Here is a 15,822-nt window from a genome sequence, read left to right on the forward strand (position 1 = left end):
TACTAGGGGTGGTATTGAATTTGCACAACACCAAAATAGAACAAAGATTAAATAACCACACAGGGTGACTTTAAAAAACGAACTCTATAATTATGAAGAATGCAAGCTAAAACCATCAAGTATACCTTTCGTCCTCCCAGATTCCTTCGGATGTAAATTGCCATCGTAGATATGTGCCCAAGAGATCATGACAATCACACTGTGAAGCAACCTTATTATATTTTGGCATGCTTGGGGCAAAAATTGCTTGAGAGATGAATACCTAATTAAAATAAAAGAACAGCCCATCTAGAATCCTTTAGAATAGGCACATTATAAGAGTACGCTAAATTTATTTTTAAAAAAACAAGTAGTGAAAATATACAAAAAGAAAATGGTACCACCATTGTTTCTTCTGACCAAATTATCTGACTTGTCATAAGCTGTTTAATGAATTTTAGGCACGTGGCTTTTCTAGAAGATCATAAATTTAACAACCCTTAGTACCTTTATGTAAATCCTAACTGTGAAAATATATTAGTTTTCTTTAAATAAATAAGTAAATGCCGAAGCAGTGCCGGACAAAAAAAAAATCTCAGCTGCATATCCCGATGCTAATGCCGCGAAAAAATGGAGAAAGTGTATCTATCTTCCGGCACAATTAACAGATCAACCCTCTCCCTGTTTAATTGCCGACTCAAATCGGTTATGAAGAATACTTCAAAAGGTCGACAAGGAATGATTCTTTTTCAACCCGAACCCCAAAAGAAATCTTGAAGCCGTCTTTAGTCCTTGTCTGCAAGTCTTCTTCTACTATTCTTTAAAAACAACTTACAGAGCAACCCATCAGCCATGAAATTCCATTACATCAGACCTCAAGGAAAAACCTCGTCGTTATGGAAACCAGGTATCCCTCCATGGCTGGTCATCGTTCTTACGAGGATTTTGATCCCCTCCGCAAATGGCGTAGAGAAGAAGGCCGTGACATCCTTGAAGTTCATCTTCCTGGTTTGTTCTATAATCCTATTATGATGGCTTTACTGCATACGTTCGTAATATTTTCTTTCGTCACTAGTCTTAGCACATCTGCTTAATTCTGCGTACGGTACTTAATACAAGAGCTTAATAACTAATTTGAAAAGCTAGATAACTGATTTAAAAATATTAAAAAAATTAGTTAAATTAGTTATCCGTAACAAATATATATTGACTTTCTAAAATTATCCTTATTCAATCACATACGTTGACACTACACTTGGATGGAAATTCCTTACAACCAACAGAGATATTTTTTCAGAACGCATTATAAATTTGGAAGACAAAATAAATTGAAATCTTATATTTAGAACTATCAACTAGCTTTTAGAGTATATTTAGGATCAGAGGTGGTATAAGAATTAGTTTGCATTTAATTTAGTCATAACTATAATATCCAAATCAACTTTACCTCTGAGTCAAAAAAAAAAATCAACTTTACCTCTTATATTTATTTATTTTTTTAAGATAGTCTTTGTATTAGTTATACATGTTGAATGTTTCATCAAATGATAGTTATAACTGATACACATGATTAGCTAATATATTTTAGAGAAAACAATAAATATTTATTATAAATAACCAACTTAACTAATTTATTTAGTCAACTTAAATTAGTCATTTAGCTTTTTTATATCAGAGACCAAAGGAAATATTTATTATGCCTCAATTGTTTAAATTGCTGGAACAATGCTCATCCCCTTGACGTAGAAGGGCCTGGTCGTCTTGAGTGAAAACGAAACTTAAAAGCGATTTTATGATGTATAAAGTAAGTATTCAACTTGTACTTTTTAGAACTGGTTTTGATGTAAACCAAACGCCCTTCTGATGGTACCTAATAGATCTGATATGAAAACGGTTCTGCGTAAATAAACCAAGGGAGGTCTGAATAACTATAAAATTATGCGCGGGTTGTACATCGTGCAGGATTCAGGAGAGAGCAAGTAAAAGTTCAGGTGAATCATCTGGGTTTTATAATAATAAGCGGCGAGCGAGCATTAATGGATGGAAGCAGATGGAGGCGTTTCAAGAAGGAAATTGAAATTCCACCTCACTGTAATGCAAACGCTATCAATGCCAGATTCATGCAGAGCATTCTCACGCTGGTGATGCCCAAGCAAGTTAATCCAGTTTCTCATACGGACCCACAAAGGCCAGCCCCAGAATACGAACGACCCCATAAGGAAAAAGATACTACTGCAGATCCAAGAATGGAATTTACAGGAAGGAACAGGACGAGAGAAGATACTAAAGTCCAATTCACACCCAGCAATGAGATAGTAAAACAAGACATGGACGAGTCAGAGAACGAATTTGAAGGAGAGACTGATGCAAAATTAACACCCGAATCAACCAGGGAAGTCGCTCTCAAAGTCTTTCTCGTCGTCATTCTCGTACTTCTCATCGCAAGTTATGTGACAGACATGTGCAAAAGCATGGTCGCCGATTCTTATTTTCTCAGTTAAGCCATATTCTCCATTGAAGTTGTGTAAATTAAATACATATATAATCACTACTGAACATCATGTATCCTATTTCTTTCAAGACACACCGACTTTAATCATGACTAGAAGTAGTAACATATAAAGAAATTACCATACCCCAAACCAACAATAATCAAATACGTTTAACTAGAACAAGTAGAACAATAAAGAAGAATATAATCAAAGTAATATAATTCCTGCAGAACGGAGCAAAACCTCCACGAATGAACTCAATCACGCGAAGACTAATGCAGCAACGGCAAGCATGGCTGCCATGAGAGGCCCAGAAGCAGACGATGACAGAGCGTGGGAGGAAGGAGGAGGAGAACCAGGAGCAGAATTTGGACCATTGGCTAGAACGGTGATGGCGAGCTTCATTCCACGAGCAGCACAGTGATCAGCTTTCCCACAAGCGTACCACTTCCTCCCTGAGCTGGTTAGCTGGACGACGTCGTTCCCACTGGTAAGTGCTTCCGTCCCAGCTGGGAATGTGCAACTGTTGAAGAGCGTACCGTTCAATTTGACTACATTGTGCTTCGTGTTGTCGTAATTGAACACTGCATGATCAAAAAGAAACAGCCTCTTATCAGTTTTGAAGTCTCAGCGAGCGAACAAAATATTTTACGTAATGAGGACACAGTACGATGTCATTCGCACGTACCTAGGTTGTCACCGACTTGAAAAACCTTGTCCTGGGCCCATTCTGCGTAGTTGAAATCAGTGGTCCAGCCCCGGTCATCGCCCACGACGTGATCAACCGCCATGGCAACAGAAGAAAGCAGCACCATGGAAATAGCGAGGAAGACGATGCGAGCACAAGCCATATTAATTTGAAAGAAAACGCAACGAAATTATGAAGTAGGTGAAGATAATCGCCTGATTGATGACACACCAATCTGAGTAACACTCGATGGCGTTTATATAGGACTGGGATTGTGATGCATTGGTTTCATCGATCGCTATGACTTAGGATGAGAAACCTTAAAATTAATAGGAAGGACGGCGACAGGCTGCAGGCGTTTCCGTCTTGGGCCAGCATTATATTGTGTTGAAACGAAAATAAATAGTACTGTCATAATCAAAGCTCTGGACGGACGAGCACTGTGAATTGAATTAATATAATTTTTGTTTTGTTTTTCGTAAAACAGTGAGTATGGTATATGTCCCAAAACCTGCATGGTCCATATGGAATACGCTCGTGCAAATTTGGAGTTTGATTGAGTGGAATAGAAGAAATGAGAGTAATTGCATGTGGGGAAGGAATGGGGAAATTTTTTTATTACTGTCTCCTTACTTAATATAAAAACTAAATAAAAATATTTAAAAAATTAGTTATTTGTAACAAATGTATACTGACTTCTTAAATTATTCTTAGTCAATCATGTATACATTAAAACTATACTTTAGTAAAAATACTTTACGTTTAGTAGGGATATTTGTGACAACATATTATAAATTTGAAAGACGAAGTAAACTGGAGTCTTATATTTAAGACTATCAACTGACTTTTATATTTAAGATCCGAAGTAGTACTTGAGGTCCACTTTTTATTAATGGATTTTAATTACACTCCATCCAAGATTTGCCTATTGTAATTTGTTTTTTGCATTTTTTATCTAAATTCTCGCAACAAAATAATTAACTGTTACAAAAAGCGTCTTTTAATAATTATATAACTGCGATGGGGAGAAAATTATATACCTGCATTTTAATATGACGAGGGGAGAGTATTGTTGTCAATAAATTTTATATACAATCGTTAGGATAAGAGATACGGCCGATGAGGTTCATCTTAAAAATCATAAAATTTTATTTACTCTTAAAAGCCTCTAATAGTGCATGAATGAGTTTGAGTGCTCATTACATCTGGACATTTTAGATTTGTTTTTTAAACAATTATGTCATTGAGATTAAAATATAAAATAGAGATAATTTTTAATCATTGTTTTTAAATTATTAATTGAAAATTTGAAATATAAATTGTCCCGATTAGATTTGGATAGTGTGATAAATTTAGAGAGCTTATAACTCTAATAAGCACCCACGTTCCAATGACCAATGTGTGAAATAGTTATGCTTTTAGATCACATATTTGATACTTAAAAAAAATTATAATAAAGTCTTAAGAAAAAAAAATAATTACTACAAAATTTTAATGATAATTAAACAATTTGTAATGACAAGTTTTAAAATAAAAATAATAACTCGTCACTTATAATTATAACTTTTTGTTAGTTATTTCTTTTGTACGAAAGATTTCACTACAATTCTTCCTGTAAATATGGATACCCCGATACCCTGCAGCATCTATATACTATGTTACGCAATATTCAAAGTATGATAATATTTTCACGATATTTTAGGTTGTTTTAGTTATTAATATATCTATCTTTTTTTAAAAAAATTATTATATTTGAGTAATGTATAAAAATGTACTTTGGTTAAAAAAAATGTATAATAAAGGATCCTGATCACACCAATGAGAGCGAATAAAAATTTCAAAGAAGGTGGTTTAAAATCCCAATACAACTCAAATCATTTGCAAATGATCTTTACGTCTTAAGCAAATAATTCGAGCTTTAGTTAGGAGTGCCTAACTTGTCTCGTCTTGACCATTTCATCTTTCAGTCCTGATCAATTTTGGGACAGAATAGGATAAGACAAAAACAAATTTGAAATAGGCGAGACGGGATAAAACAGTGATCAGGATGGGATGAGACATGGGACGGAGTCATCCTATCGATTTTTTCAAAAATTATTTATTAATAATTTTTATTAGATTATTTAATTATTTTTTATAGTGATTTTCAGCTTTTAAGTTGTAATATTATCTTATTAGTAAAATAATTTATAAAGCAATTATATAGTATTTCTTTTATAATAATTCTTTTTTTTACAGTATTATTTTTACATCTTTTTTATATTATATAATTAAGCTTGTAGATAATATTTTTTTAGCATTTCTATCTTCAAAAGCTCAATAAAAAAAATATCACAACATAAATAAAGATCTAAGCGTGAATTACATTGATTAAAAAAATAAAAATAAACGAGATGTTCCTTTTCATCCCTGTCCCGATTAGGGGTGAACAAAACCGAACTGTAACCGAAAACCGAACCGAACCGAATTCAATTTCGGTTTTTCGGTTCGGTTATTTCGGTTTTCGGTTATATATTCGGTTTTTATTTTTTAAACAATTCGGTTTCGGTGTTCGGTTCGGTTAGTAGAAAAAAAAAATTCGGTTATAACCGAATAACCAAATAAATATATCATATAGTTATATTTAATAAATATTATCATAATAAATATACATGTGGGTATATATGAACTTTTTAAATATATTTATATTCAATAAATATGGTTATAATAAATATTATTATAATAAATCATATTGAATCATGAAATATTTATTAATTAATAGTTGTAATTGTGTTTTGTTATTATTTTTAATTTAAAATCATTTTTCATATTTATATATTTCGGTTAATCGGTTAACCGAACCGAAATTTTCGGTTAATTCGGTTTCGGTTAGTTCGGTTATTCGGTTTCGGTTTGGTTTTTAAATTTTACTATATTCGGTTATTCGGTTAGTTCGGTTATTATCGATAACCGAACCGAAAAACCGAATATTCACCCCTAGTCCCGATAAAACCAGGATAGTCTCGGGGAAGACAGCAATAGGCCTAGCTCTAGCTAACTCTGACGTTATAAAAAATAATAATACTTTTAATCTTTCCACTGGGCAAGTACTAACTATTAAGGCTATTTTACCCTTTTGTCTTTGGAAAAAAAAATCAATCGCGTCTGATCGATATTTTTTCTCACTACTTATTTTAATTTGCACAATGGGATCAGGGAGAAGAATGGGATAAAAGTAATAGATATAAGAAGTGTTTGGATGGAAATCAAATTATTATTTTAAAAAATTTTACAGTACATACAATAAGTATATGAGAAAAATTTTGTGTCGACTTACTTAAAAATACTTTTAAAAACATTTTTTTTCCCACAGAAGAAAAAATAAAATAATTTTTTACCGCCAAGAAAAAAAAATATTAACAACAGAATTTACACGTCATTAGTACCTTTTTTAATAAAATATTAATAATAGAATAATTCGTATGGGCCTTGATACTGAACTCGAGTTTTAACCTAGGGCCCAGAAACATGAACACCACGAGCCCCATTTATTTGGGCCTCCGAACCCTTCAATTTCATATTCGCAAAAGGGCTGCCGCCAAACTAGTCGCGCGAGCGATCCGCGGATCTCTTCACTCTTCAGGCATGCTCGCTGATGAAGACACTCAGATACCGGCGAAAAGGGTCGAGTTCATTGTAGTTTCTGCTTACAAGAGTATACTCCTCCAACCACAGCTTATTCTGTATTATTCTCTGATCTATTTTTTTTTCCGTTTTTATCGTTTCGCAAAATTATCTGTGATCGCCGGAAGGTTGTCGGCCCTTTCCTGTGGGCAGTTAGTCGTTGGTGAAGTTTGACCGTGGAACATGGGTGAGCTCTCCAACATCCCTTTTTTTTTTTTTGGAGTTAATCCAAGTTTTTCGAAGTTACCAACTGGCATTTGGAGAGACGGAATATATCTCAATTATATCTGAAATATATGCAGCGAATCAGACGAGTGAGAAGTCACGTCGAGAAAGGCGAAAAGAAGCCCGCCTGGCAAAGAAGGCGAATAAACATCAATCTTGGCTGGATGACCAGGTATAAATATGACCTTTTTTTATACGAGATTTCAAAGCTTGAGTATGAGGATGATTTTCCACGAAATTGCTGTTTAGATGCCTCAGAAATAAAACAAATGTGAGTTTGTGAGGAAAAAAATTATATCCAATGCTCCTCGAAATCCAATTCACAAACCCTTTCAAACTGGTGGTTTGTAAGGATTGTGTTACTTGTATTTTTCATTTATTCTTCCATTCTCAATTTCGTTGAGATGATTAAAAATGGGGTATATTCCTCCTCCCCCCCCCCCCCCCCCGGGGGTGTAACGCTGAACAATTCTCACATCACCTTAAGCTCTTCAAAACTCCCATACAAGTCCTTATTCTCTGTCTGTCATGCTTTGCCACCAAGTATTGAGAAGTTATTCCTTATTATCTGTCTGTCATGCTTGGCCACCAAGTATTGAGTAGCTATTTCTAAAATGTATAATTACTTTACTCTAATAGATATCTCGCGCAATGAAAAGAGTTAACCAGGATTCAGAGGCAAATACTACATGCAAATCAAATCATTTGCTCAGCCCTAGTGTAAAGGAAACAAAGGTTAACAAGTCAGAATCCAACTCTGGGAGACATAGTACAGCTGAGGATTGTGAAATGTCAAAGGAAATTACTGAGTCAAAATCAATGATTTGTCATGGTTCTGTTGCAACAATAATGAAGAAAGGAAATAAAGGTTCGAAGGAAAATTCCAGGAAGAAGTCCAGATGTTTCCCGGTTGGTGTGCCAGATGTTTCCATAGCTGCCAAGAAGATCAAGATTTGGAAAGAAACTAGCCAAAAGCTCAAAGTGAAAGACGGAAAATTAAGGGTATGGATGATGGTCTCAATATATTACTTGATGGAATGTCATCTATTATTGATTTCATGGGCGAAGGGGAAGTACCTAGTGATGAATTACCCGCAAAAAATTGAAGAAGAGATCTTCACGTAATAAAACTGATGGATGACATATTGGCAAGGAAGGGCCACAAGCAAGGTCAATACCTGAAATTTCAAGGCTTGCAGATACTTCTAACCAAGATTTTGGATCGACAGAATTTTCCGTTAGTGCGCCCCTCAAGTAAGAAACATAAGAAAAGAAAATTGCTGGAACAACAGCAAGAAAGGTGTGATGTGAATGCTGCTGCCACATGCGTATCCAAGCTTGCCAATTCCTGTGAAAAAGAGACGGCAAGAATGCATGTTCCTGCTCTGGTGCCAGAAAAAAGAACTAATAAAAAATACATAGCACCTCACTTGAGAGCACGTGCTGGAATGAAATGAACCTGAAGGCATACTCAGATCCGAAGGCGAATTCGAGGCAAGAAAGATAGACTTTGAATGGGTTTTGCATTTCTTTATTGTTTGTCTTTAGTTTTCTTACCTAAAATTAAACTTGTCTCAGGTCTGCTTAACAGGCTCTCTGAATCTAATGTGGAATCAATCACAGGAGAGATTTCTACGATCTTTCAGGTATGCTACTGCTATGGATACATAACAATCAGATGCTTACTCTTTATCTCATTCTTTTCATAGAATATTGCATATTATTGCTTCTCCAATGGTAAAAGAAGAGGCATTAAGGGAAGACAATAAAATATAGGAAGTCTTGTATACATCCATTTTCCCCTTAAAATGTATTTTTCATTTAATTCTGTAAATAAAACACAATGCTCGCTGTTTATATCATTCACTGGATAAAAGAAAATGACCTAATGGTGCATTGAGTTTTTTTTTTTTTTGAAGTTTTTATGCTAGTTGGATTTATGCACTGTAATTATAAATTAGATATGTGATGTAGGTCGTATTTATTCCCTTTTTTGAGATATCTCATTCCTTTCATAGGAATATTAGTAACAGTAACAGTAATTTATTTTATGTTTTGAATCTTAAAATTTGGGTTGGTTCCATTTCAATCAACACAGTTTAGGGAAACTATGCCTTGGAAATTTGATTCTCCTCCCTGGTTGCTTGTATCAATGAAAGTTGTTGCTTTCTGAAATTTTATCTCTTACTCTTTAATCTGATCCCTTTGCAGACAATTGCTCGAAGTGTTGCTTCACAGATAATTAGCGAAGAGATTTTAGCATCTTGTTCTGGAGGTCCCCGTGGCAATGAACAGTTAAGAATTTATGCCTTTTATGTTGTGCTGTAGTGTTCTTGATCTCTCTTATCCAAGTTCATTTAATTGTTGGCACCATTCTTTCATTGGGGAAAGATAAGCATTTGTTATCAAATCAAAATTAGGGATACGATAGTAGTGAATGATGCTGACACTTGTTAGGATGCAGCTGCTTTGGCCAGGAGTTAAAACATAAAATGATAAAATTGAAAAGAGGCAGAGGAGGTAGTTTATAAAAATGAGGAGAGAAACATGGCTGCAAAAGACCTCATGGAGAATGACATTGATGTGATTGAATCATAAAAAATTCTTTTGCTGGGATCTCTATTGGCATTCTTTCATGTATCTTACTGAATAATTGGTAATGTTAGGGCTGAAGTGGCTGCTTTATGGGTTTTGTAAATATCGTATTGGAGATTTAGAAATTTCCTCGAATCTTTTGTCCTTAATTTGTTTGCATTTTCCTGGTGGGATTTTAATGTTACAGTTGTCCATGACCACTGTCTTCATTTCGACAACACGAGTTGTTACGTGAAAAACCATGAATAGAGTTATAATATTAAAATCAAGTGTCACCCCTCTATACAATGCCTTTTGAGGTTTATGTTCTTAGGTCGCTGCTCCCTGTACTGCACCTTTTTTTTTTTTTTTTGGGGTTAAGAGGGAAAGCGTGACCAGTATCAAACTCTGACCTCTTTGTGATGCCATGTTATGTGTGTCAGAAAGATAGCAATCAGTTTGCTAGTTGATATTGTTAGGAAAAGAAAGTGAGTTTGTTAGGACTCTGACTCATTAATAGCACTGTAACTGAAGAGGAGTTAACTTTAACATTTGGCGAATTACGAGTTCATTTTTCTCTCTCCTCTTCTCTCTTCTTATTCTTACTTCTTTGACACTTATCATGCCATGCTAAGGACCTCACTTCAAGTCAGAAAGCTCAAGTTGTTAAGGGAAGGTTATGATATGTAAATTGTAAATACACTCTTAGGGTCCAGTCCTTTATTTTTCTGTGGTCTATAATATGATAAATTCCAATTGCATATTTATGTGGTCTGGTTTGTTTGGAAAACTGTTTTTTTCCTTCTGCTATTCAATGACTTGGGGGGTTGTATAGATTGTTTACAATTGTTAGGATGATGTGGATTTCTGATCTGCAGTAGATGGTAGAAGAAGATTTGTTCTTTTTTTTTTTTTTTGGTGATGTTAAGTTAGAGCCAGAGAAAAGAAAGGAACTGGAACTTAACTGAAATTTTTTTTATTACACAAAGGCCACCAAGGCTTCCATACAATGACTCCCTTGTGCTCTGCTATAGATAGGGGTAAGGGCGATGTTACCAACTAACTTAATAAAGCCTCTACTAGCCATTTATCACAACAACAATTTCCTATATTGTCAATAGCTTTCAGAGGCTTTAGAAACAAGGAGGAACATAAATTCCTGGAGTTATGAAATGTTTCCAGTTAGCTTGCAGGAATACGTTATGCCTATTCATTTGCTTAGGGATTGAATAAGCCATTATTATTTGTGGATTTGGGGTGCATTATCCCTAAATGGCAATGAATTGGACCGGAGAGGTTTTTATTAATCTTGTCTCTTATCTTATTCCCATGTAGGTGTCCTGTCATCCCCCTCTCCAAATATTTATCTTGTGATAAAGGTTATTTATATTGTTAATTGCCTAAAAGAAAAATTAGTCATGATTGATAACTACCCTGCACCCTTCTGGATGTTCTGTTTGGTATACCCTATATATATATAATGCTCCAATGAAAATTTTAAATCTGGCACTTCAGGAATTGTATGAAAGTTGCTTTTAGATTTTACTCCCACTGTTGTTGTGGACGCATTTCTTTTGTTGCAGCTCATAGTAATGACTGATAACTTTCCTGTACCCTGCTAAATGTCTGTTCGATACATTCTATGTACTGTTCCCTAGATAAATTTAATTCCGGCTCTGCAGGAATTGTATGAGATGTTTCTTGTATATGACATTGATGTCCCAGTATTGTATTGAGCACATTTCTTACATTGTAGTTTCTTAGCTCAATACTATTGTTATTTTGTTTGATGAAACCGGTAAGTTAACTTTGATGTGTTGAGCTTTCTCTCTTCTATATTTGTTTCAAATGTTGCTGATAATTTTGTTTACTGCCCTCTTCTGTGAAGGTATGCTGCTGTTTTTGCAGCCTTTGTTGCTGGGATGGCCTGCCTGGTTGGTATTGACTTCAGTGCAAAGTTTATGGCCTCCTTTGCCAAATGCTTTGAGGTATAGCATTTAAATAAATAAAATAGTTTTCTAACATTGCTGATTTTGTTTATTGGTTGGATTTTTGGATTTTAGATTCTTCTCAAGTCTTTGATTGACCTGTCAGAGTCTTCTAATTTCCCATGCTTTTCTCACAGGATGAATATAACAAGGAAGACAATCTCTCTCTGCGAAATCTCACTCTTCTCCTATGCTATTTATGCATATTGGGGTCTGCTCAAGGTGAACTGACTGCATTACATGATGCACTCTTACATGCAAAACACATGCGCATATATTTTTGTGATCTTTTGCAACTCATAAAATCAATTTATGGAATAGACAGTTGGCTGCCGGCCATGACTTCGCCTGTTGTTCAAAATTTCAACTTTTATGATTATTGGGCAAGAATAAAGCTAGGTGTGATTTAACATCTTTTGCAAATATTAGGCGTGTCACTTTTTAAGTGACTATCTGAGTTTGATGGATTTCTAACTTGTATTTCTGTTGTAATGAGCTGCTGCTTGGAGTTCATTTGCATCTGTCATTAGTAATATGACCAATTTTTGTACTGAATCCCTCTCAACTATATTTTTCTAACAATCATGTCTTGCAATTCAGTGATTTAATATATGACTTCCTCATCATCCTGAGTAAGAGGTTAACAGAGATCGATGTCTCTACCATCTTAACGGTGTTACAATGTAAGTTTCTTTTTTCCCACGATGAATAATCTTTTAAGCTGCACATGTTAGGTTTGGGTTAATTTTACGTAGAATTGCTAGGGATGTAAACCGCTGCAAATAAGTTATTAAGACATCCACATTGGCCTAATTCATTTATGGTAAGTCCTGAGTTGGGCATGCTCTTAATGCATTTTCTTGACAAAACAGTTATGTTAGAAAGTGGTGCAGCTTCATGTACTTTCACACACTTTACAATCCATGTAACGTACCATTATATGTTCAGATTTTCATATATTGGGATATCAATTTCACAAGTGCTACAAGTGATTATGTTCCTCGATATTTTTTCTGTTGTGTCAAAAATATAGTTACTTGCGTAAACACACTATTAAAAATGTGTAGAGGCATAAGCAAGGAGTTCCTTCCACTCATCCGGCTAACTTAATATTGTCATTGCATTGTACTCATTTTTTTAAAAATCATAGTACGAATGTGCATCTGTTTTGTTCATTTCTCTTGCTTTATTCTTTTTCCCCCCCCCTGTCCAATTTTCATGTTGCATGAACTGAAGTCTGAAATCAATATTATGTTGTAACAAGACGGTACTTTTCAAACCCTGTTATCTGACTTCAACATGTTTAAAATAGGCTGTGGGATGAAAATCAGGGCTGATGATCCTGCTGCCATGAAAGATTTCATTGTGAGTGTTCAGAATCGGGCAAATGAGTTGAAGGCTTCTGATGGTGGGGACCAAGAAAAATATATAGCAAAAGAGTGAGCATGCTATGCTCTATCATCAAACTGCCTTCACTTTTTCTTGACAGTGTCCAGAACTGATTATTTAGTGACACTTGTAGATGGAATTTATGCTTGAAACCATCTGTGACATCAAGAACAACAAAAAAGGCCCAAAGAGGACCCTGCACATCACACAAGGATTAAGAAGTGGTTACAGAAGGTACCATTCTCTAATCTGAACGTTTTGGCAGCCTTATCTAATATGTTGTTGCATATTAGTATGTCCTTTGTTATACTTTTGCTTGGAAAAAGTAATGCTTTAAAAACATTATCTGTTGTTTTAACTGTCAGTTTTTTTATTTAAACGCCATTTGTAAATGATAGTTTATAATTTTTGTCCTAATACTTGTTCCAGCTAAGGGTGGATGATGTTTTGATTAGAGGATTTAAATGGAATAAGTTGCTTGACCCCAACAAGAAAGGCCAATGGTGGTTGTCTGGGGACGCAGCTCCCGCAACAGATAATGTTGTGGAAGTTGCCAACAGAATAGATAAAGATGTTCTCGAAACCCAGCGAATGTTGCAGCTTGCTGCCGCTCAAAGGATGAACACAGATGGTAGAAGAGCAATCTTTTGTATAATAATGAGTGGGGAGGACTATATTGATGCATTTGAGAAGCTTCTAAGACTAGACTTACCGGGAAAGCAGGTCAACCTTTTCCCTATGTTACTTGTGTCCTATTTTTAGCGATGTGATCTTCTATTGAGTGATACGTAATTGTTTCACGTCTGTGCAGGACCGAGAGATAATGCGTGTTCTTTTGGAGTGCTGCTTGCAGGAGAAGGTTTTTAATAAGTATTATACTGTATTGGCTTCCAAGTTGTGTGAGCATGATAGAAATCACAAATTCACTCTACAGGTTATTGTTCCCCCTTTTGTCGTGCATCGAAAGATATTTTTAATTCGCCTTGTGATGAAGGACGTGGCAACACTTATTTTGAAATGTTCGTTTTTAAAAGTGGAATTTGATTCAAGTTGATGTTTTTGGGGATTTTTGTTTGCAGTTTTGCCTTTGGGACCAGTTTAAGGAGCTGGAATCAATGCAGCTGAGGAGGTCAATGCATCTGGCAAAATTTGTGGCAGAAATGGTTGCCTCTTTCACTCTCTCCCTCGCAGTTTTGAAGACCATTGAGCTAGGCGACATCACCCAGTTTACCCCAAAGAAGATCATGCATTTCCGCATGTTTTTGAGTCCATTTTTGAGTATTCGGATAGCCAAGTGTGGAACATATTCACCCGTGTTGCGGTGACCCCTGCGCTTGAAAGCCTTAGAGAAGGCATTGAGTTCTTCATTAAGGAGTATATTCTGAAAGCCGACAAGGCTCTTGCTCCAAAATTTAAGTTGGCTAAAAGAGCCCTTCATAATTTAGAAGGAGTTCTGATGTGATTTTCTGGTTTTGAATACATCAAAATTTTGTAGCTTTAATAATAGATATATTAAGTTGGCTAAAAGAGCCCTTCATAATTTTTTCTCTTTCAGGAAAAAAGGAAATCTGCTTATGCTTTGATAACGATGAAACAGTTAGGGGAGGGGGGATTTATATGCAATTTTTTTTTTGTTTTTTATATGAAATGTATTAATTTTCTATGATGTAATACAAGTATTTTTATTTTCAACTCAAGAAGATATCATGATTTTGGACAAGTTAAAATGTGTTCAGTAGGGGAAAAGTGGAGCTAACAGAACACAGGAGCTTGAGTATTGTCTCCTTTCAGTTTCATCCAACCCAATGATGCCATTTGAGCCAGCAACTCGCAAATTTCTCACTCAGGATAGGAGTAAGCAACATAATTCTCGTCGCTTATAGGCAAGAGAGCGCCGCCTGAAGCAATCGTCACGTTTGTCTTGCGCGAGTAAACAATGACCTTTCTGCAGGTTGAGGTGCTAGCTGCAGTTGAAGGCCTGCCACCTGAGCCTGTTGTCAAGTTGTCGCTCTTAGTGAGTGCAGGTGAAGACTGGATACTTGATAGAGAGGCGGTTTTCTACACAGCGAATAGTAATTTCGGGAGGAGCAGAATCGCTCCCAGCTGCAACTGTGATGTGTTTCTCTGAATGTGGTGAGCAGTGTGATAACTTTTAACCTCAGCAGCGCAGCCTGCAGCTATATTCGTGGTGAATTCTAGCAAGACTTGAATTCATTTTAATACATAAGGACTGCCACGAGAAATAATTCTCAACCTGGTAAAGAGAACAATAAAGCGCACCTAAGACTACAAGAATTGATAATTATTTTTTTTTTCATTTTGTATCATTAAATAAATTCCCATAAATATCACCTCCACAATTCACAAAAGAAGCACGACTTCGGAAGACATTAAAAATCAAGCATGTAATTTCATGTATTTCATCTATATTTTCTGTTCTTATTCCTTAGATATAAAGGCTGACAAGAGCCCCAATTAAAATTTTTTGTTTCAATTATGTCTTATGTGGTAAGCTAAATTGCAAATGTCATTCTAAATGCTAATTCCGTCTCATATGAGAACTGATGCTCCTCACACCAAGGATTATCTACTTCATACATGGATATTAGACTATAATGACTCTCTATTTTGGGTCTCGAATGCTCTTTTGTCTAGCAAACACTCTTCCTCAAGCTAAAAATTAGAGTTGATAACGTCCCTAAACTGCCAGACTCATGAAGTCAATTGATGGTGAAAAGTTGACGGTTTTGGTAAACTTCACATTAGTGGGTATAATCCCAACATCTAATTTTCACTCTAAAGTCAATAGAACATTCGGCTTGAT

The 15,822-nt window shown here is 35.4% G+C and overlaps 3 protein-coding genes and 1 pseudogene across 3 annotated transcripts; 3 read left to right on the forward strand and 1 right to left on the reverse strand.

Moving 5' to 3' along the window:
- Window positions 1-875: 875 nt before the first annotated feature.
- On the forward strand, window positions 876-2,563 carry LOC114719855 (inactive protein RESTRICTED TEV MOVEMENT 2-like). Its single transcript, XM_028905417.1, has 2 exons — window positions 876-987; window positions 1,942-2,563. Exons 1-2 carry the CDS (start codon window positions 876-878, stop codon window positions 2,478-2,480), a joined length of 651 nt encoding a protein of 216 aa, XP_028761250.1. The 3' UTR covers window positions 2,481-2,563.
- A 169-nt stretch (window positions 2,564-2,732) lies between these two features.
- Window positions 2,733-3,322, reverse strand: LOC114719857 (basic blue protein-like). The gene is made up of 2 exons (XM_028905418.1): window positions 3,160-3,322; window positions 2,733-3,055 (listed from the first exon to the last, which is right to left on the reverse strand). The coding sequence occupies exons 1-2, from the start codon at window positions 3,320-3,322 to the stop codon at window positions 2,733-2,735; spliced, it is 486 nt and encodes a 161-aa protein (XP_028761251.1).
- Window positions 3,323-6,935: 3,613 nt separating this feature from the next.
- On the forward strand, window positions 6,936-8,172 carry LOC114719846 (uncharacterized). The gene is made up of 3 exons (XM_028905400.1): window positions 6,936-7,009; window positions 7,125-7,219; window positions 7,687-8,172. The coding sequence occupies exons 1-3, from the start codon at window positions 7,006-7,008 to the stop codon at window positions 8,170-8,172; spliced, it is 585 nt and encodes a 194-aa protein (XP_028761233.1). The 5' UTR covers window positions 6,936-7,005.
- An 8-nt stretch (window positions 8,173-8,180) lies between these two features.
- Window positions 8,181-14,718, forward strand: LOC114719847 (nucleolar MIF4G domain-containing protein 1-like; annotated as a pseudogene).
- The last annotated feature ends 1,104 nt before the right edge of the window (window positions 14,719-15,822 follow it).

This window comes from Neltuma alba, unplaced genomic scaffold, assembly GCF_004799145.2.
Source record: "Neltuma alba isolate B1F8T4 unplaced genomic scaffold, ASM479914v2 tig00011956_pilon, whole genome shotgun sequence".
NCBI classification, from domain to species: domain Eukaryota; kingdom Viridiplantae; phylum Streptophyta; class Magnoliopsida; order Fabales; family Fabaceae; genus Neltuma; species Neltuma alba.

Excerpts from the sequence above, each read along its gene's own strand:
- LOC114719857 (XM_028905418.1), bottom strand. The coding sequence starts at position 3,322 with ATGGCTTGTGCTCGCATCGTCTTCCTCGCTATTTCCATGGTGCTGCTT. Across the intron at positions 3,056-3,159 it reads TCAAGTCGGTGACAACCTAG|TGTTCAATTACGACAACACG; the intron begins GTACGTGCGAAT and ends TTGATCATGCAG.
- LOC114719855 (XM_028905417.1), top strand. The coding sequence starts at position 876 with ATGGAAACCAGGTATCCCTCCATGGCTGGTCATCGTTCTTACGAGGAT. Across the intron at positions 988-1,941 it reads CCTTGAAGTTCATCTTCCTG|GATTCAGGAGAGAGCAAGTA; the intron begins GTTTGTTCTATA and ends TACATCGTGCAG.
- LOC114719846 (XM_028905400.1), top strand. Across the intron at positions 7,220-7,686 it reads AATCTTGGCTGGATGACCAG|ATATCTCGCGCAATGAAAAG; the intron begins GTATAAATATGA and ends TTACTCTAATAG.